The sequence below is a fragment of the Mesoplodon mirus genome, assembly GCF_964341445.2.
Source record: "Mesoplodon mirus genome assembly, chromosome: 12".
Lineage (NCBI taxonomy): Eukaryota > Metazoa > Chordata > Mammalia > Artiodactyla > Ziphiidae > Mesoplodon > Mesoplodon mirus.
This window is the reverse complement of record NC_138988.1, coordinates 67,053,227-67,074,002: the sequence shown is the minus strand read 5'-3', so window position 1 is coordinate 67,074,002 and position 20,776 is coordinate 67,053,227. Positions and strand designations below refer to the sequence as shown.

At 58.2% G+C, this 20,776-nt stretch overlaps 1 protein-coding gene across 4 annotated transcripts in view; it reads left to right on the top strand.

Annotated features, from left to right (window-relative positions):
• Positions 1-19,344, top strand: part of GRM4 (glutamate metabotropic receptor 4) — a gene marked incomplete at both ends in the record, with an annotated part of 106,509 nt that extends 87,165 nt beyond the window's left edge. For 3 of the 4 annotated variants that reach the window (XM_082638740.1, XM_082638742.1, XM_082638741.1), the window contains 3 exons: positions 340-1,275; positions 8,226-8,472; positions 14,552-14,601. In XM_082638740.1, the coding sequence (XP_082494866.1) occupies positions 340-1,275; positions 8,226-8,472; positions 14,552-14,601 (1,233 nt within the window). Of the gene's footprint in view, positions 1-339; positions 1,276-8,225; positions 8,473-14,551; positions 14,602-19,317 lie in introns of those variants that run through there. The other variant, XM_082638743.1, reaches the window with a different exon arrangement.
• Between the last annotated feature and the right edge of the window lie 1,432 nt (positions 19,345-20,776).

Genomic DNA, 20,776 nt, shown 5'->3' with positions numbered 1-20,776 from the left:
GCCTCATGGGGCTGGGAGTCGGACTGCTGGGTTCTCTCCACTCTGCCATGTGACCCTAGGTTGTCACTGCCGGTCTCTGGGCGTTTCTCCATACGACCCTTGGGAGTTTTGTTTTCGAGCAGGATCCCCCATGGTCAGCTGGGTCTGGATCCTGCCCCGGGGAGCTTATTTAAATGCAGCTGTTGGATTCAGCTGATCCTGGCAGGGCCCGGGCAGCTGGATTTTAGCCATCTAACTAAACTCACTAACTAAGTGATTCAAATTGGTGCCACTAGTGGGGCGGTCCAGGGCACTTGGCGGCATGTCCTGAGGCCTTCTCCTCTGCGCTGTTGTTGCCAGATAGAGCGGATGCACTGGCCAGGGAGCGGGCAGCAGCTGCCCCGCTCCATCTGCAGCCTGCCCTGTCAGCCAGGTGAGCGGAAGAAGTCGGTGAAGGGCATGCCCTGCTGCTGGCACTGTGAGCCCTGCACGGGGTACCAGTACCAGGTGGACCGCTACACCTGCAAGACATGTCCCTACGACATGCGACCCACAGAGAACCGCACGGGCTGCCAGCCCATCCCCATCATCAAGCTTGAGTGGGACTCACCCTGGGCCGTGCTGCCCCTCTTCCTGGCTGTGGTGGGCATCGCTGCCACGCTCTTCGTGGTGGTCACCTTCGTGCGCTACAATGACACGCCCATCGTCAAGGCCTCGGGCCGCGAGCTGAGTTACGTGCTGCTGGCGGGCATCTTCCTGTGCTATGCCACCACCTTCCTCATGATCGCCGAGCCCGACCTGGGTACCTGCTCTCTACGCCGGATCTTCCTGGGGCTCGGCATGAGCATCAGCTATGCGGCCCTCCTCACCAAGACCAACCGCATCTATCGCATCTTCGAGCAGGGCAAGCGGTCGGTCAGCGCCCCGCGCTTCATCAGCCCTGCCTCGCAGCTGGCCATAACCTTCAGCCTCATCTCCCTGCAGCTGCTGGGCATCTGTGTGTGGTTTGTAGTGGACCCCTCCCATTCGGTGGTGGACTTCCAGGACCAGCGGACGCTCGACCCCCGCTTCGCCAGGGGCGTGCTCAAGTGTGACATCTCGGACCTGTCGCTCATCTGCCTGCTGGGCTACAGCATGCTGCTCATGGTCACGTGCACCGTGTACGCCATCAAGACGCGCGGAGTGCCTGAGACCTTCAATGAGGCCAAGCCCATCGGCTTCACCATGTACACCACCTGCATCGTCTGGCTCGCCTTTATCCCCATCTTCTTTGGTACCTCGCAGTCGGCTGACAAGGTGAGTGGAAGGGGCTGGGGGTGGGTGAGGGCGGTAAGCAGGGGGCAGCCTCCTGGGGCTGGTTGGCCTCTCACCTTGCTCTGGAAGCGCCTTCATTCCTGCCTCATTCTGTCTTCTGTCTCAGTTTTCTCTCCAGGTTCTGGGTTTCTCTCCTTTCTCTCTCCCTTTCTCTTTTCCTGCCTCCTCTCCCGTTTCTCTCCGTCCCCCACCACCTTCCGCTGCCTCATCTCTCTCCTTCCTGCTGCTTCCCACCCTCTCTCTACCCTCCGCCTCTCCTCTCTCTTTCCCTATCTCTCCATCCCTGCCTCTCCCGCCCCACCTTTTTCCCCTCCCCATCTCCTTCCCACCTTCCTCTCTCCTCTCTGCCAGCCTGGGATGCTGCCCCTGCTTTCGTTCTTTTTTTTGGCTGTGCCACGTGGCTTGTGGGATCTTAGTTCCCTGACCAGGGATCAAACCCTGGGCCCTCGGCAGTGAGAGCGTGGAGTCCTAACCACTGGACCGCCAGGGAATTCCCCATTCTTTTCTATACTCTCCCTTACCTCTCTCCCTACTCAGCCCATCTTCCTTTCTGTCCACTCCTCTTTTCTTCCTCCTCTCTCCACCCTCTTCTCTGCCCTTGCAGGATCCCCATGGGTCACCGAGGTGGGTGATGTATTGGGCACTCGCTCCCTCTCTCCCTGGCCCCAAGCCACCCCGAAGGCCAGGTGGGGATACCTGGCAGCGTCAGCTGAGGGTCCACCCTCCACTGGCTGGAGCTGCCGATGAGCTGCCTCTTGCTGGCTTTGTCAGGCCATCCTGCCAGCCTGGCCTGAGGGTCTAGATACACCCCAAGGGCCCCATGGACTCTGCCCACATCACTGCCCCAGTGCTGCCTGGGTGCTGGGGGGTTTTATCTTGAAGGATTGGGAGTCCCTGAAGTCAGAGGCCAGAGATAGGGAGAATCAGAGGGACCGAGGACCCCAGCTCTGTGTCTAACTGTGGTATCCTGGGCAAGCCAGCTGGCCTCTCTGCTTCAGTTTCTTCATCAATAGATTGGGGCCATGACCCTTCCTCTGCAGTCCTTACAGGTGTTGTAACAATCACACAACATGAGGAGTGTAAAAGCCGTTTACCCACCATAAGGAGGCTGGGGCTGGGAAGGAGGGTGAAGGGGACGAGGTCAAGGGGCAGACAGAGCAGATGATGTAGGACACCCAGAGGCTGTGGGAAGGATGTTGGCTTTTACCGGGAGTGAGAAGGGAGCCACTGTGGGGTTCTGAGCAGGGAGGGATGCGTTGGGACATAGGTTTAAAAGGATCCCTCTGGCTGCTGGGTGGAGCCCTGCTGGAGGTGGCTGTAATGATCCCGACAGGAGCTGCTGGCAGCAGGAGTGGTGAGGTGCGGGGGATTCCTGCTGTGTCGGGGTGGGGGGCTGGCTGGGTTTCCAATGGAGTGCATGTGGGATGAGAGGCTCAGAGGGGAGTCAGGATGACTCCACAGTCGTTGGTGTGAGCGATGGGAAGGAAGGAGTGTCTGCACTGGGGTGTGGGGGGTGTGGGCGGGGTAGAGATGGCAGTGGAGCCTATGGGGGCGGAGATCTGGAAGTCCTCTGGAGGTGCTGGGTTTGGGATGCCCATGAGAGGTCCAAGTGCAGCTGTTGAGTCAGCGGTTGACTATGTGAGTCTGGGGTTCAGGGACGAGGGCTGGGTTAGATCTGTACCTGGGGGAGTCGCCATCCTGTGGACAGCATTTAAAGAGTGAGCCTGGGTGTGAGCTCCTAGGGATGCTTGGCCTCAGTGAGGCGGCGGTCAAAGCAACCACGGATGGCTGCTTGTCTTGTGTTAGGCACTTCACCCGCTGGTCAGCAGACACTCCAACAGTGGGCTAGGGTAGATTCACCATCCCTGTTTACAGATGAGGACGTGGAGGCACAGAGAGGTGAAGTGACTTGTGTAAGGTCACACAGCCAGTAGGAGGCATGGCTGGACTACTTGAACCTACTCTGTCTAACTCAGGAGCCCCTCCCAAGCCCACACCACTCCCTGCAGCTCTGGGGCACCACTCCCCCTGGGCCTTCCTTGGTAGGTGCCCACCCCTTCTCCAGCAGCTCCTCAAGTGCAGGAGCTGCGCCCTCCACCCCAAATCCCTTGGGTCTGGTGCAGAGAGGCCTGTGGCCTGTCTTCCAGTGGTGACCCAGCAGGCTGGGGGTTCTGAGAAGCAGACCTTGAGGCTGGCGGTGAGCGCCCTGAGGTCTGAGACCAGACCTGGCTCCAGGCCACCCTGAAACTTGAGCCAAAGCCACTGCCACTGAGGAACAGCTCGCACGGTGGGCTGGGTCTCCACCCCCAGCAGGCCAGCGAGAGGCCTTCCCCGCTGAGGGCAGGTGCAGGCAGACGCCTGCACGCCCCGCAGCGCCCAGGGGGCCCATGGAGCCATCAGGGGAGGCCGCCCACGCCCCAGGAAGCTGGCAGCTTGAGACATTACCCTCAACAATCCCAGGAGGCCCCTTCCCTCGCCTCCTCAGGGTGTAAACATACACAGCCAGGTGGCCGACAGCATGGTGGTTCAGGCCCTTGCTCTGCCTTCCCATAACTTCCCCTGGGTGCCTACCAGCACGCTGCTCCCAGTGCGGTCCCTGTCATCCTGGTACCAGACCCTCCCACCTCCAGGCACTGGGGCCCAGCCCCCCTCTCGGCACCCTCCCCCCATCTCTCCAGGTCACCCCACCTGCCTCTGATTTCTCCCTTTTTAGGAGGCTCCTCTCAATACAGATTATGAAAAGGAGCCTCTGAGATGATCTCCTCTGAGGCCCAGAGAGGGCGAGGGACCTGCCCAGGGTCGCAAAGCAGGCTGGCCCGCACCAGCGTATGGTCCTGAGACCCAGCTCTGCCCCTGATGGCGTCAACATGGGATACGCCCCCTCCTTCTCTGGGCTTCTGAATGAGGCAAGGGTGGGGAGGGGAGCTCTGAAGTCCCTGCAGTTCAGACCACCAGGCTTCTTAGAGGCTCAGGCAACCCTGGGGCTCTATCTGTGCTGTGTCATGTCTGAGCTACAAACAGCCCCAATGACTGCCGGGTCCTGAGTGCTTGTGTGTGTGTGTGTGTGTGTGTGTGTAGATGGAGTGGAGTGGGGCTACTATGGGGAGTTGTGTTATGGGTACAGAAGTGTGTGTGTACAGAATGTGTGTGTGCCTTTTTGTGCACATTGAGCAGTGGATGGGCAGTGTGTGTGTGTGTGTGTGTGTGCAGATTGAGTGGGGATGGACAGGTGTGCACTGACGATTCATGGCTGCTAGGGTGTATTTGGGAGTGCAGATTAAGTGTGCGTGCTCAGCAGTGTATGTGCAGATGTTTGTAGGTGTGTGTGTGCACAGGTGTATGTGTGTGTTCAAGTATGTGTGCAGGTGTGTTGAGTGCATCTGTGTGTGCGCACACGTGTGTACCCAGGTACATGAAGGGGTGTGTGTGTGTGAGAGCCCAGGTGTATCTGAGTCAGGTAGGAGTGTGCGGCTGTGAGTTCAGGTGTGTGTGTGTGAATGCAGAGTTGCATGGGTACATAAGTGTGGATTTGTGAGCATCTATGCTGCCCTGGTGTGTGCGCACGCGTACTTGCAACCCCACCTGTCCCTCAGGCTGCAGGTGGTGCCGAGTGAAGCTGTCCATGTTGCCCTGGTGAGCAGGTGACCGGATCTCCCATGTTGGCCTGGATTTCCAGGGCTCACCTGTGTAGCCGCGTGCCATTACCCTGAGCTGACCGGGGCATCGTCTCTCCACCGGTTGGGGTAACTGCTCAGCCAGGCTGGGGTGGGCCGTGGCCTCAGAGGCCGGCCAGGTTGTGGGGAAGGTCATTTGTCTGGTTTGTTAGACTGAGGATCTCAGGACCCACCAGGGTCAGCCTGGGCAGAAACACGAAGCAGGCGGACTCCTCCGTGCCCCCCACCAGACCGAGCACAAAACAGGCACTTCATTGTCCACCTCCACAGCAACTCCTTTCTTTGCCTTTTGCCCCACCCCAGGTGACCTCTGTCCTCTTCCGTCAAAGCCAGCTCTGACAACCTCCTTCACTCTGGGGAGCAGTGACTCGTGAGGCTAAGGCAGGATTCCTTGCAGAGGACGGAGTGTAGCAAGGGCCTGACCAAAGTCAAAGAGGGGAGCAGGAAGGGTGACAGTTCAGGCTGGAGGATGGGTGGATGGGAGAGAAGGTGAAATCATATCCTGGAACAAGAGAGAAGGTAAAATCACATCCTGGAAGCCGCCTCTTACTCTGCATCTGTTTGAGACCTGCATCCATGCCTGGGCCCCATCCCTGTAGGCTAGAGGTTCCAGAGGACCGCTGCTTCTCTCACAGGGTTAACACACTACCACCTCCTGGTGAGGACATGCACCTTCACCCCGGGGGGCCCCAGAACAATGCTGGAGCCAGTGGTGGGGTGAGAACTCCAGACCCTGGGGCAAGGAGAGGGGCTGGGGGTGCACAGCCCCACTTCTGTGCACAGGGCCAGCCGCCCCCAGCCTGGGCATGGCTAGAGGAGCCCCCAGGGCCCATGCTGGCGGGGAGGGGCCCCAGCAAATGGGGGGGGCAGCTTTGTCCAAGTTTGATCTCTTTACACCCCTCCTTGTATTTTGTGTGCAGAAAGGCTCCTAGGCTGAAAAACAGGTTAGAACAGAACACCGAGGCCTATGCTCGGGGCTGGCTCCATAGTTTTCAGGGACAGGAGCACAATGAAAACGAAGGCCCCTTGTTCAAAAATTATTCAGGATTCAAGGTGGCGGCCGCAAGGTGTTAAACCGAGTGTGCATGCCCATGGAGCGAACTCTGCCTATATTAGTGGAGGGGGCTCAGCATCCCTCAGTGAGTCAGGGCAGAGTGGAATCTGGAACCCAGCCCCCTGACCCCCATACAGGGCTGTGCCCACTGCAGGCCTCCCTCTGCCCAGAGAGGGTACTTGACCCCTGTCCCACCATCCCTATATTAGCCCAACCATACCTCCTTCCCATCAACAAGTTGGGGGCAAAAGACCTAAGACGGATATCTGCCCTGGAAATACACCCTTATACTCAAGAACCCCCAGTGCAAAAGGAGAGACACCCCTGCCCTCAGGAAACCCCCAGTCTAATGAGGGAGACACACCTTGTCCCCACAGGACCCCCAGTCAATAGTGAAGACCCAGATAACAAGCCTGTTCTTGCTTAGCCGATTTCCACTGTCTTCTCCAAGGGTCTGTTATGATATTCTGGAGACTGTCTCCCTTCACTCCTTCCGCCCTGGCCCCCAGTGCCATCCAGGGGGTGGGAGAGGTGGCCAGCACCCTCCTACTGGCTTGTCATGACCTCTCCCTGTCCACATGCTGGGCGGCAGCACTGTGCCTGTCGGTGAGAGTGTGGGTTGCGTGTGAGGACAGAGGGGTGTGTGCTCACTAGGGAACAAGCTCTCATTTCCCCAGGCCCGTGACATTTTCCGAATGGTGGCAAGTGAAACAGCCTCTCTACACTCCCAGCCTCCTTCCCCCCGACCCTGCTCTGGTGCCCTGTAAGTTTCATGTGACCTCACAGTCTGCACTTGGGTAGCCTCACGGTTTGGGTGAGGTAGGTGCTATTATCCTATTGTGCTGTTGAGAAAACTGAGGGCCGGAGAGGAGATGAGACTTCCTCAGGGTCACACACCTCTCTCCTCTCAGACCCTAGAGCTTCTCCAGCCCCTCTCCCAAAGGAGACCCGGGGAAGGGTGGCTGGGATGAAGGCCTTCAGATCCAGGTCATGAGGTATTTATGAGAGGGGCGAGAGATGGGGAGGAATGTGAGAATGGGAGGACTTGGCCCCTCCTTTTGGGACACTTCCAGATGAGCTCAGGGTTCCTGTGACCTCAGGAGGCAAGTCCAGACCTCGGTCCCCCACTGCTGGGCTGGGTGCAAGGAGTGAAGGCTATCATGGGGGATTGGCTAGAGCTGAGAGTCAGGGAGAGCTTCCTGGAGGAGGTGGTACATTAGCCAGGCCCCAGGGGAGGGGCCCAGGCCCAGAAACGGCAGATCTGGGGGCAGAGCATTTCCTGCTTTCCCATACCCAGACCTGGGGGCCACAGCCTGGGCTTCCCCTGGCCCCATCCTGGCTGAGGGGGCCAGAGGGGCAGCTGAGGCCTGGAGGACCTGGAGGGAGGGAGGAGGTGGGGAGGGCATCCCAGGTGAGGGTGGTGGGAATTGTCGGGCCCTGCCTGGAAGGCCCCACTATTGAAAAATGGATTACCCGACACCCAGATTAATGGACTTTCATTTTGCTAAACATATGTCAACGTTAGTGCTGGTGAGTGAGCGTGAAATGAGCTTTGACTGGGCTGGCATCAGTGGATCACGATCAGGCCACGACTCCTGTGCCAGCAGCCTACTCTGCACAGGGTGGCATCTGAGGGGGCAGTCACTGAATGGGGGGCCTGGTCGAGGGGCTGTGCCATGGCCACTGGGAGTTACTACAAGGCACCGACAGATGTTCATCTCACTCCCAGCCCTGTGCAGGGGGCGCTGCCCCCAAGGAGGGTCAGCTGTCCCCTGAGGGCCCCTCCCCAGGGGCCTCTACCAAATAGCAGATAACAGTGGTGAACACTTCTGTGCACTGACCATGTGCCAAATATTATTTTACATGTTTTTGCCATTTATTAAGTCATTTCAAACTCACAACAGCCCTATGAGGAAAGGGCTAGAATTATCATGACCATATTATACCCGAGGAAACTGAGGCCCAAGGATGTGACTTGTCCCAGATCACACAGTGACAGTGGTGAGCCCAGCTGAATCCAGGGATTCTGGTCTAAAGTCCAAGCTCTATACCACAACTCCCTTCTGCCCGAAGCCAGCGGGACACAGGGCGGTCCCCGGGTTTGTCCCCAACTGTGTCTGTCTAGGGCGTGGGCGTCAGACAGGGCCCCCCCACGAGAGGCCGGGGCGGAGCCCGCCCTGACACCGCCCCCGGCCCGCCCTCAGCTGTACATCCAGACGACGACGCTGACGGTCTCGGTGAGTCTGAGCGCCTCGGTGTCCCTGGGGATGCTCTACATGCCCAAGGTCTACATCATCCTCTTCCACCCGGAGCAGAACGTGCCCAAGCGCAAGCGCAGCCTCAAAGCCGTCGTCACCGCCGCCACCATGTCCAACAAGTTCACGCAGAAGGGCAGCTTCCGGCCCAATGGCGAGGCCAAGTCCGAGCTCTGCGAGAACCTGGAAGCTCCAGGTGAGTGTCTGGCCCCTCGCCTCTCCCTCTGGGCCCGCCCAGGCCCTGCCCCCTTCCTGGAGAAGGTCAGCCCCAACCCAGGTCTGGTCCAATGAGGGCACTGGGAGAGCCCTGAGGCCGCAGGTGAGCCGTCCTCACCCAGAGGAGAGGCTTGAGGCTCTAGCTTAGCCCCCTCTGCCCCACTCTGTCCAGGTAATGGGGTCTCTCCTCCCGCTCCACACACCCCCTGCTCCACTCTAGCCTCTCCTTTCCAGGGATCCCTGCCTACCTAGGGAGAGGTGGGGGTGGGGTGGGGGTGGGGGGATGTTGTGGGGGGGCCTCGGTTCAGGCAGAGTGACCTGAGACTTCGGGATTTCTCTGCCCTAGAGTCCACATCTGGGCCTGTGCCCTTTCAGTCTCCCTGGGGAAGGGATTGTCTGGAGGGCCACTGCTCTGGGGCCCTTTGGTAACCTGGGAGCTGTGGCCCTGGTGCCAGAGCAGTTGAAACCCCTCGGCTTGGCTATGCCCAGCCGCCCCCTGGCAGGGCCCTGAGAGATGGGGACTCAGGATACGGGCCCTGGGATGGGTAAGTGAGGGCTGGGGCCGGGAGGAGGGCCCGCAGAGCCGTGGTTCTCAGGGGGGTGTCCAAGGGAACCTCAGCTGTAAAGGGCTGTGCTTTGAGAGGGTTGGGGAAGGATGTGGGACCCTTAGCCTCTGAGGGGCAGACCCAAAGCCTGGGCAGGACTTGGTCCCTCAGTGGTTGAGGGGTGTGTGCAGGAGGGGGCAGGGCCACCATCTTTGCCTTCCTCCCTGTGCCCCCTGGAGCCCGCCCACGGTGTGACAAGAAGGGACAGAGAGGAGAGAGGGGCAGGGCATGTGAGGGGCAGGTTAGGCCTTGGGGGACCAGTAACAGTGGTGACCATTTCTTGAACCCCCACTGTGGGCCACACCTTCCAGGAACCAGTTTTCATTTTCACAGCAACCTTGAAAGCAGTGATTTTTAATTATTTGCTGCTACAGGCTCAGAAAGGGAGGCTCAGAAAGGTGAGGGACTCACCCAGGCCACACAGCAGCAGGTGGTATCCCCGCTGCCTCTGAGCAGAGACCGAGGCGTCTGGCCTGTGGGCTGGGCCTCCATGGGCCTCGCTTCTGGTTGCTCCCGGGTGGACAGGGTTGAGGGGTTGCTATGGTCACCCTGCCCCACTGCACACCTGACTCCCTCCCTGGACACCCTGAAAGTGTCCAAATGGTTAACATGGCAGCTCCTCCTGCCCCCCCCACCGCTCTCTGAGAGTCTTGGGGGGCTTCCATTGGTGGGGGAGGAGGAGAAGAGCCCCTCTCCCCAGGAGAGTTTCAGATCCTGGTGGCACCTGGGGTTAGCACTCTGCTTTTTCCCTCTAGTACTGGGGGAAAGGCCAGATGTGGACGTTGTTGGTGGCAGCAGGAGGGACATTGGTGAGCATAGGCTCCAGAGGGGAGCCCCTTTGTCACCCACCAAGAGATCAGGAGAAACAGGAGACCTCCCCTCGCAGGTGTGTTTGGACTGGGACAGCCCCTCTTACAGGCTCCCTGCGCTGGGGCTCTGGGTGAAGCATCTTCCATTCTCAACATCATTCCCACGTGTAGAAGGAATATCAGCCGTGGAAAGGAGGAAAGTAGCTTCCCACATCCAAACAGGATTTTTCACTTCCCAGAGCTCTCTCCCCTGTGAGTGATCTTCACAGCAGTCCTGTGAGGCCTGGATTGGGCTGGATCCCCAGCTGAGGCCCAGAGAGGGTGAGTGCCTCTCCTGAAGTCACATAGCAAGGTGGTGACTGGCTGGCCCCACCCAGTGTCTTTCCCTTGACCCTGACTTCATATGGCCTCCCTCTCTCTCTGTGCTGAGCAGTGTACCTGGCTCCCAGCACCCCCCCACTTTGATGGACACCCCTGATGACTCTGTTGGCCACACCCTCCACCAGATGACATCTGGTTCTCTCCAGTCCTGCTCTTCCTCCCAGAGCACCAGCTTCCCTATACCTACAGCCTGGGGCTCCCTTCAGATGCCAGGTGGGCCCTCTACTTGCGATGGGAAGGGGCAGTGTCTTTGTGGGCCTCCCCATCTCTGGCCTTTCTCATCCACGCAGATGTGCAGAAACCCCCACTGCCACCCCTAAGCACGGACCCCTCGCCACTCCCTGCCCCAAGCTCCTGACTTATTTTTCCTCCTCCCCACGGAGGCTCGCCCTTGCTGGGTCCCATCCCTCCAGGCCCTACTCTGTTCCAGGGCTCATGAGACTGAGTGGGGCATCAGCCCTCTGGAGACCATGGGTATCTAACAGGAGGTAGCACCCTGACCCCAGAGGGTGGCCCTCATGGTGCTGTGACAGGCCAGAGGGGACCACAGGGACAGGGCTGTCACAGAGAGCGCTGATGTCACCTCATTGACACCGTTGCCTCTGCCTCTGCTCAGGCTGGTCACCTGGGGACAGGGGACAAGGAGGGGTGTGCAGGCATGGCGAGGGGAGACCCAGCCTTCCCAGCCCCTGCTTCCTGTGAGGGAAGGGTGAGAGCTGCCCCTCCCCATGGCCCCCTGCACTGAGGACCAGAGGCCAGTGCCCCTTGCCCCCACCGTCTGAGCTTGGTGACAACAGGGGCCGTGGAGGCGCTGGGCAGGAGCTGGGTGATTAATTCTGGGAACAGCCAGATGGAGGGGGTGTGAGCGGGAGGTGCGGGGAGGTGTCACTCCCGTGGAGCAGGGACATTTTTCACTCTGTCCCTGGCAGGCCACGTATCTTTAAACAAACAACAGAATAAGTAATTCAGGGACGCGATTGCAGGCAGATTAGGCAAGGAAACATGGGGCCGACACATGGGGGCTGACAGCTCGTGCCTGCTGCTGCCCAGCTAATTGTTATCAGAGGCGGTGGGGACTGAGAGCCAGCAGCCAGGGCCTGTCGTCGGGGAGGGATGGGTTGGGGCCCTCTGCCCACACCCTCCCCCTCCCCCCATGCTGAGGCTGCCCCTGGAGTGTCGCTGTCCCCATCCTGCCCTCATCACTATGGTTATTCAGCCCTGCCCCTTCGTCTACCATTTTGCAGGGTTTAGAGAGTATTTCTATCCATGCCGTGGCTGAGAGCAGCTAAGGATTTATGATCACCCCATCTTACATGAGGGAGTTGAGGCTCCGAGAGGTTCAGTTTGTTAGAAAGGCTGCGTGGCAGGTGCTGAGATCCCCTACACCAGTGAGGGCAGGGCTGGACCTCAAGTGTCCTGACTCTTGGCCAGAACTCTTCCTTTTGAGCCTCACAGCTCCTGGGGGCCCCGGGCAGAATCATTGCTCCCATTTTCCAGACGGTCAGACTGAGGCTCTGCTGAAGGACTCTGGGGCTCCTAGCTCATAGCTGAGGGCCCAATGTGCTTCTAGGTTCTGAAACCTACAGATTGGGTTTTCTAGAGGAGGCAGCTCTGGTGTTTCAGGGAGAAGAGGGGCCCAGCTGTCCCTCACCTCCCCGCCACTTTCTCTCGTCCCTACCGCTCTCGGTGCCGCTACGGCCACCCTCAGGCTCCCGTTTCCCTGCAGTCAGTGGAGATTTTGCTGCTGCTGCTGCTGCTGAGGTTTTCCTTCACCTCTGAGCCAGGAGCTGCTGACAGGTTTACAGGTTTAGAAACTCAATAATTATCAGTTCACCAAGGGGTGATGGAGCCCTGGGGAACTGATTCTCACCAGCCTGGTCTGCGGGCTCGTGATTCACAGAGCCAGCTGCCGGCTCTTTTTCTGGTGGTGGGGGAGAGAGTGGGGTGGAGAGGTGGGGGTGGCCAAAGCCCCACAGGAAAAGAAGTCTAGGCACAAAGGGCTACTCCTCTCCTGCTACTGGCAGGGAGACCACAGCCTCGCAGGACAGGGGAGGAGCTGCTTGAAGTCACAGAGGGAGGCTGAGGCCCTGGTCTCCAGAGGCTGATCTGCGCTGGCCTCCCACCTTCCGCCTCCTTTTCAGCACCTTCTGCCACCCCCAGGTCCCAGCCTCCTGTCGCTCAGCTCTCTTCCCCAGGTGCCCCCCAGCCCAGGCCCTTCCTTAATGGTGCCCGGTCTGTGCTCCTTCTCCCCTCTTGGTCCTCCAGCATCCCGGAAGGACCTGGGCCATTTTAGAAATGAAGGTGGGCATTCTTCACAAACTGTAAGGCGCTGTGCTGTGTTCTTAATGTTGTCTTGTGTGTCGTGGGCACCATTTCCTTCCAGTAGACCTGTACAGGTGGCACCTAAAACGTGAAACTTCCCTGCCCAGTGATTGTTCATCTTCCGCTTGAATATTTCTGCTGACAGGGAACATTTCAGCTCATATACAGCACAAAGCAACCCACTCCGCTCTCAGCTCAGGCCAGGAGAGAGTTCCTCCTTTAGCTGAGCTGCACTCTGACCCTCATGCCTCCGCACTGGTCCCATGGTGTCCCCTCTGCTCACCCCACCCCGGCAACTTTGCTTCTTCCCACCCTCGGGGGAGGCCCCCCTGAGAGGGTGACACAGCAGTCCTGCCTGTATGAGTGGGCTTCTAGTTACGCTGGTGTGACAAAGAGGCCCCAGGACAGAGTGGCTCAAGTCAGACAGATGTTTGTTTCTTTCTGATATCATAGTGCATGGGGGATGGGCAGGTGCAGGGACCCGGGTTACTTCCATTTTGTCATTTCATCAGCTCCGAGAGGGTTGTCCTCATCCTCATGGCCGAGGCTGGTTGACCTCAAATGTCTGTTCTGGCCCTGGAAGGGAAAAGAGAGGAAGTACAGGGGAAACAGTCTATTTAAATCAGATGACATGGAAGCTGCACACAGGGCCTTGTCATTGACAAGTGTCCTTGACACTTGTCATTAGCAGGAATGTAGTCACACAGGGCCACGTGGGGCTGCAAGGGAGTCTGGGAAATGCGGTCCTTAACTTGGCAGTGAAAAATGGGGAAAGAGGGTTGGGGGTCGTCAGCGTGCAGCCCACCACACTGCTCCCCTCCATGTCACCTTCTCCAGGCAGACACCCCTGGCTGCACCTGGCAGATGTACCCTCTTTTCTGAGCTGTCAGGATCCTGATGGAGTCAAGTCAGTTTTATGGCCAAGGGCACCAGGGCTTTCCCCCCTCTAGTCTTCTCTCTCAGCACCAGCAGACCAGCCTCAATTACTCTCACTGAGCTATCCCCAGGCCACAGAGGGAGACCCTGAGCCCTGGCAGGACAGGACAAAAACCAGGACCTGGCTGGACTCTTTACCCCTCTGGCCTCAGCCCCTCAATTGTCAAATGGGGGTGCTGCTTCTCTGGCCTCCTTGCAAGGCTGCCGTTAGGCGTGAACCCCGACGGGGTGGAGGTGGGGGCACTCGTGCTGCCCAGGGGAGCTGACGTTGTCACCTGGCTGTGGCGGGGAGGAGAGACACCCAGAGAGGCAACCCTGGTCCCAGTGGGGTTGAGCAGGGGCCAGGGTGTTGGGTGCAGATAAGAGAGGCTCAAGACTGAGGCGAGTCAGACACCCAGAAATGGGAAACATGGCTGCACGAAGGCCTGAGGGGCCCTGGAGGACTTCCGTTTCCCTTGGGCATGGGGAGAGGACCGAATCAGTCATACGCCTCAGTTTCTAGCCTCGCAAGACCCCTCTCTGGCTCCATTATTTATCTCCTCTGTCCCCATTTTCCACTCACTTCCGCTAGGCTGCCATCTACGGATATTCTTCACACGTACTCTTGCAGAGTGTGTTGAACTTCTGAAAAACTCCCCCTTGATTATACTTGAAGACTGTATATCACAAATAAAAACGATTCTCTTAAAAGTGTGGTGGAGTCAGGAGGTGGCAGGGACTCCGTGTGGGGTGTGACACTCACAGAGGTTTGGGGTCGGCAGGCAGTGCTCCTAGAGGGACAAAGTGAAGAGGGAAGGGCCCTCCCGGCCAGCAGCCGAGGTGTGGGTGTGGGTGGGATGAGTCTGGGGGAAGCGATGCGAGGGGCGGGGTGGGACCCTGCTCCGGTCTGGCAATGCTCAGTTCAGGGGTCCGGACTTGATGCCGTGGGCAGGGCCACACCCCTGCGGAAGGGGCATTGGAAGAAGACAGCCCCTGACTCCTTCTCCCCCCGTCTCTCTCCTTCCAGCGCTGGCCACCAAACAGACCTACGTCGCCTACACCAACCATGCAATCTAGCTAGGCCACCGGAGCTGCACAGGAGGAGGAGAACAGACCCTTGTGGATGGTGCATCGGGCCAGGCCCCCCCCCACAGCCGCTGCAGGGGGGCCCAGCTGATGTCCTACCTGCCCGTGGGCACCCACGGACGTGGCTTGGTGCTGAAGATAGCACAGCCCCCAGTGGTCACTGCTGGGTTGCCTGGGCAAGCCGGGCTGGTGACAGGAGGAGGATGAGGGGCCCGGGAAGCTTCAGGCCACCCCAAGACCCTGTGTCCTGGACCAAAGCCCCTCCCAGCCCCAAACCACAGGAGGCCCCCGGCGCTGGTTTTCTCTCTCCCTCGTCTCTCTCCATCCTATTGGTGACCTTCTCAGTCTGTCTCCATCCCTGTCTTTATTTTCTCTTCTCTCTTTGTATCGCCTGTTCTCTCTGTGTCTGTCTGCTTTTTCTGTATCTTCTTTCTTTCTGACTCTGCCTTTTCTCTGCCGTCTCCAGCTTTCTCTTGTCTTTTCTCTTGTGCTCCACCCGGTCTCTCCTCTTGTGCATTTTTGTTTCCTGTCCTCAGCCCCCTCCTCACCTTCATTTACATCCAACCTTTGCTCTCTCTCCCTGCCATCTTTTCCTAATTCACCAAATCTTACATGTCACAAAAGAGAAAAAAGAAAAAAAGATCAAAACACAAAAAAGCCAAAACTAAAACAAATCTCGAGTGTCTTGCAAAGTGCTGCGTCCTCCTGGTGGCCTCTGTGTGTGTCCCCATGGCCCGCAGCTTGCCTGCCTACCCCCGCCTGTCTGCCATGTGTCCTGCCCGCTTGCCCCTCCTGCCGATGACACGGAGTTCAGTGCCTGGGTGTTTGGTGATGGTTATTGATGACAATGTGTAGCGCATGATTGTTTTTATACCAAGAACATTTCTAATAAAAGTAAACACATGGTTTTGCACCCTGGCTCCACATCCACTGAGGGTCCTGCGGTGGGACCCCCGGCTCAGCCTGAAGCTGGAGAGCCTGGAGTTAGAGGGAAGGAGGAAATGGCTGATAGGGACATAGGGCTTGGGGGCAGCGGAGGCTGCTCCCTGGGCTGGCATCGGGTGGGGTCTCGGAGAGTTCTTGGGCTGGGAGGGGCCGGGACACTGTGGGAGGTTCCAGACATCAGCCCCTGGTACTCCCCTAAGTAAGGGGGATGTTCCGTCCCTGTCTGTCCTGCAGCCCCTAAGGAGGGTACCATTTCTGCCCTGCCTCTCCTCTGGCTCACATCCCTCATGCCTGAGCCCCACCCCCCGATCCCATAACCTGAGCCGCTCCTCCCCTTCCAGCCAAGAAACTCTCCTCTTGAGAAATCGCCTTCTGGGGCTCCCAGCATCCACAGCCCTCCCCTCCTGCCTGTCCTGTCTTCAGGTCACAGGTGCTGGGATGATGTGTGACTGTCTTGGTGATGAGTATGTGGTGCGTGGCCAGGTGGGCCAGGTGCACGGCACAGGTTGTGTGTGTGCGCGTGTGTGTGTGCGTGTGAGACTTCCCCCAGCCCTGTGCGTGTCTGTTTTATCTGTGTGTGTGTGTGCTCCTGCACCTCCATATTCAAGCTTGTTTGTCTTGTGGGAGTGTCTGTCTGTTTAGGTGCACGTGGGTGTGAGTCCACATCACACCCATGGCGTGAGGATGCCTGTCCTGGGCAAGTGTGAGAGTGTGTTCACAGCAGCTGGCGTCCGTGGCAGATTGGGAGCTAGGGAGCATGAGCGGCTCAGGGGCTGGGCCCTGCCAGGGGTAAATTATAGAGCCAGCAACACAATGAGACCACAGGCAGCAGCTAGAGCCCGGGCTGCCTGTGCCGCCCCTTCCTGCCGCACCCCCAGGCCCATACCCCCTTCCACCTCCTCCGCTACCTGACGGGGGCGGGGCTTGGAGGGACCCGGTGGGGCAGGAGGGGACTAGGTGTGGGCGCGTGTGAGAGGTGAGGCTGCGGCATTCAGTCATGCCACGTGTCAGTGCCCCTCTGTCAGCCCATCTACTGGGGGGGCGGGCTGCACTTGGGAGTCCGTTCTCCCCAAGGGTCTGTGTGACACACACTGCGTGTGTGTGCAGCGCCTACTGTATGCTCAGTAAATATGTGTGTAAGGGAAGGGGCAGGGAAGGAGGTCTCACACTGATCATCTTGCTTTCGAAGAATGGTCCCTGAAACTGCCACCCGGCATAGATTCTACCCAGTGCCCCAGGGTAATCAGGCAAAACTAGGGTGTCAGTCCAAGAGCGTCCTCCAGAAGCTTCCAGGGCAGTATATGTGGGGGTGGGGTGGGGAGGAGCTGGATGTAGAAGGGGAGTGGGGCCTCTGATAGCACCCCTGGCCTGGGCACCTTGTTCCCTCTCTGGTCCATGTCCCTCTACAGTGATCGCCGTACTGGGGCCCAAGTCTAGACTGAGGGTCTGGCCTGGAACTCGAGGGTTTGACGCTCAGCCCAGGACTTTCCCATGTCCTCCACATCTGTGGAGCCCCCTTCTAGGTTCCAGGGAGAATCACCTTCCTTCCAAGGCGGTGCTGCCCCCTCTGCTCCCCTCCCTTCAAGGCCTCCTAGGGGGAGGAGGAGGCAAGGGTCAGGCCAGGGTGGGCTCTCGGTGGGACTTAGGCCCATCGGGCATCCCTGAGGCTTGGCCTAGTCCAGGCTGCCTGGGGCTCTGAGAAGGGGCAGGTGGGAGGGGAGGCATCCAGGCCCTACCTTCAGGAGGCCACCAGTTGGATGCGGGAGACAGCCCTCAGGGAGCCAAACAGCCTAGAAATGCTGATGGTCCCAAAGAAACATAATTATGGGAATGAGTGGGTTAAGTGGGGAAGGCTTGGGTGGGGTGTGAATGCTGAGCCACTGGGTCTGGTACAGAGGAGAGGTGTGCAGGCTCCGTGGTCCAGAGCTGGAGAGGAGGGACCAGTCCCCAGCAGGACTTGTGGAAGTCAGGCCTGCAGCAGCTGTGTGGGACGGAAGACATCCAGGCCCGTGAGGCCAGGGCTGGGATTCCGCAGGTGGGCCTAGGTGAGGCCTGCCCTGATGCACATGGTGGGGAAGACCTTCCCGGGCTAGTTGGCTGCTCATCTTTGCTCTCCATCTCATATTCTTAATTCACCAGGCTCATGGGACACCCAAGAAAGGTGGACAGATATTTGTATCTTCAGGATTTTCTATTTCAATGAGATGGGGCTTGCAGTGTCCCTGGCTCCCTGGACCAAGCTGGCGGCCCCCAGAAACCTTTGCTCTGCAAGAGGAGTGATGGGGTCTCCACAGGCTCTGCGCTTACCCCTCCCCTGGGGCCTCAGCCTCTGAGTGAGAGGCCCAGGGGTGAGGTCGGGCAGACCCCATGGCTGCTCTCCTCAGGGCAGGATGAAAGGATTAGGCTAGTGGAGATTTTACCCCCACCAGAACTTTTAGACTATGCAGATGCTGGGCCCTCCCCAGAAGGACTGGATCTGAGGCCCTGTGGGTGGGTTGGCACAAGTGTGCTTTACAAGCTCCCCAGGAGATCGGGGTCAGCCCAGTGGGCCAGGTGAATCAACATTCCAACAACAGAACCTTAAATCAGCATCAGCATCCCTAAGGAACTTGTTAGAAAATCAAATTATGGGCTTCCTCCCCACCCCCACCCCAGGTGGGCTGAACTGGAAGCTCTGGGGGTGGGTCCTTACGTCCATTTTATAGGCCCTGCAGGTCAGTTCTGTGCAAAACCAAGCTTGAGAACCACTGCCTAAGACTGTGTGTTAAAAGGCCAATGTGTGAGATTGAAATATGTTTGTGGGAGGGCAGGGGGAGGGTGGAGTTCAGGCCTAGGGTTCCTGGGGCCTGGGGAGTTCCTGGGATGCAGGACTTTCAGTGCTAAAACCAAGAGAGTCCTGGAAAAATCTAGACAAATCTGATAAGACCCCTTTCCTTATTCATTCAACAGATATTAAGTACCTACTATGAGCCAGGCCCCGGGTATGCGGTGGTGAATGCGCCAGGTGTGGTACCAGAACTTGGGGTTTCTGCAGCCAGTAGAGAAGAATGCCACTCAAGAGCTTTTTGAGGCTCAAAACCAAGACCAGGCTGCTACCTGCCCTGAGCAGGAGCCCACTGAGCTCCCAGGCTGGCTGGGCACACGGGACACCTCTGTGGAACTCCCAGGATCCTGGGAACTCAGCTTCGGAAGCAGTATCCAAGCTTGGATACCTTCCAGCTCAGATGAGCTGGTTCTGAGTTCCAGTGTCCTATGGTCAGTTTCTCCCACCCTGTCTTCTTGGGCCCTAGAGGCAGAGGCAAGGGGGCCAGGGAGTGGCCTGTTAGCACCATGCCAGGTCCCCTGCACCACTTCAGCCTCCAGGCCCAGGGAGGGGTCCTCGGGAGCCCGCAGGAGGAGGCTGAGCTTTTAGGAGGCTGTGGGACCCCTTCCCGGCCAGAGGTCAGACCATGGACCCTTTTTTTTGATGCTCTCACTTTTTTTGTTGCTGCGCCCTCCCCCCAGCCTGGGGTTTCCATCCAGCCCCTGAACACTGAGGGGAGACTGAGGGGCTCTCCCTGGCACGAGAGCCCCTCTCTACCCCTGTGCCTGCCCTGCCCTGCCCCACTGCCCCACAGGCCTTGGCCCTGGCACTCTGAGCTTCCCAGGGCTTTGGCTTCCCTGCAGACACCCTGGCACCAAGTGGTACACGGTGCCAAAATCTCACTTCAGTTGGCAAAAGCAGCAATTAGCATCTAATGAGGCTTCTTTCTTTATTTTTAGGTAACCTCCAAGGCTCTGCCTGTGTAATTCAGCCCGCCATTGCTCGGCAGATAATTAAAGCATGTCTCCGTAATTTGCCTTTTTTTTTTATAAAGCCCATAATTAGAGGGAAAAAAGCCAAAAAGAGGAGGGAAAGAAAACAAAGAGAGGTGGAGTTGGGGCAGGAAACGGGGCTTGGCTGCTCCAGCCAGGAGCCTCTGCTCCATCGGCAGGACCAGGAGCCCCATTCCAGGAGCATGTACCCCTGGGGCCTCCCTAACCTCAGGGGCTTCGCCAGGTACTTCCTGCCCAAGACTCCCCCCTTGTTGGCTGCCCTTGCTTGCACTTCTGGAGTCTTCCTCTTCCAGGTTAGGTTTGGGGGAGACGAGCTTCCTGTTCTTCCAGTTCTTTCCTTATAAAACCAGCCCCAGTATTCCAGTATTCCAGAAAACCAGAGGATTCCAGTGGGCAGAAAGGGTGTGGAGCTGAAACCAGAGTAGCCCTGAGTTGATGATTCTTGAGCTGCACTTGGGCATCTGAGAATTCTTTTTTTTTTTTTTTTTTCGGTATGCGGGCCTCTCGCTGTTGTGGCCTCTCCCGTTGCGGGGCACAGGCTCCGGACGCGCAGGCTCAGCGGCCATGGCTCACGGGCCCAGCCGCTCCGCGGCATGTGGGATCTTCCCAGACCGGGGCACGAACCCGTGTCCCCTGCATCCGCAGGCGGACTCTCAACCACTGCGCCACCAGGGAAGCCCATCTGAGAATTCTTGATACTACTCTCCTGCTACAGATGTTTGAAATTTTCTTTAATAAATAAATAAAATTCCTTCACCAGGAAGGGGTCTGCAAACCAAGGCTGGCACCTGGTATCTGCTCTCAGAGGCACTTGTGACTTGATGTTCTCTCTAACTCTGAGCTCTTTATGCACCAGGAACTGCATTTCAGTCATTATTTTGGTGCCGGTGACTGGTGGTGGGCGATCCTCTTGGAGCCCGTAGGCCATGCTGGGAACAAACAGGGCAGCTGCCCACGTCATTTCAGGGAGGCCACTGCCCCCAAACGTCTTCCCACCTGCCATCTATGCTACCTCAGATTCTACCGCTAAAGCCTCAGGCTTCTGGGTCGAGGCATGTTCTCCTAAAACACGGCAATGGTTCGCAACCATATAGGCGTCAGGTTTCAAGACACCAGCTGCCCTGAAGGCGTGGAATGGGGTGGTGGTGGTGGGGGATGACAGGTAAGTTTTGAAAGACTTGATTTTGAACGAACTTCCCAGATCACCTTAACTCAAGTAGCAAGCATTCCGTCCACCACTTTCTGGAGACCACTTCACCCCAGACATCATCTTACGTTCATGTGGTTTGTTTATTATCTTCATCCTCCCACCAGAAGGTCAGCCCCACCAGGGCAGGGATTTTTTGTCAGTTTGATCATAAATCACACATGTCAATTTGATCACAGCTGAATCTAGAACAGTCCC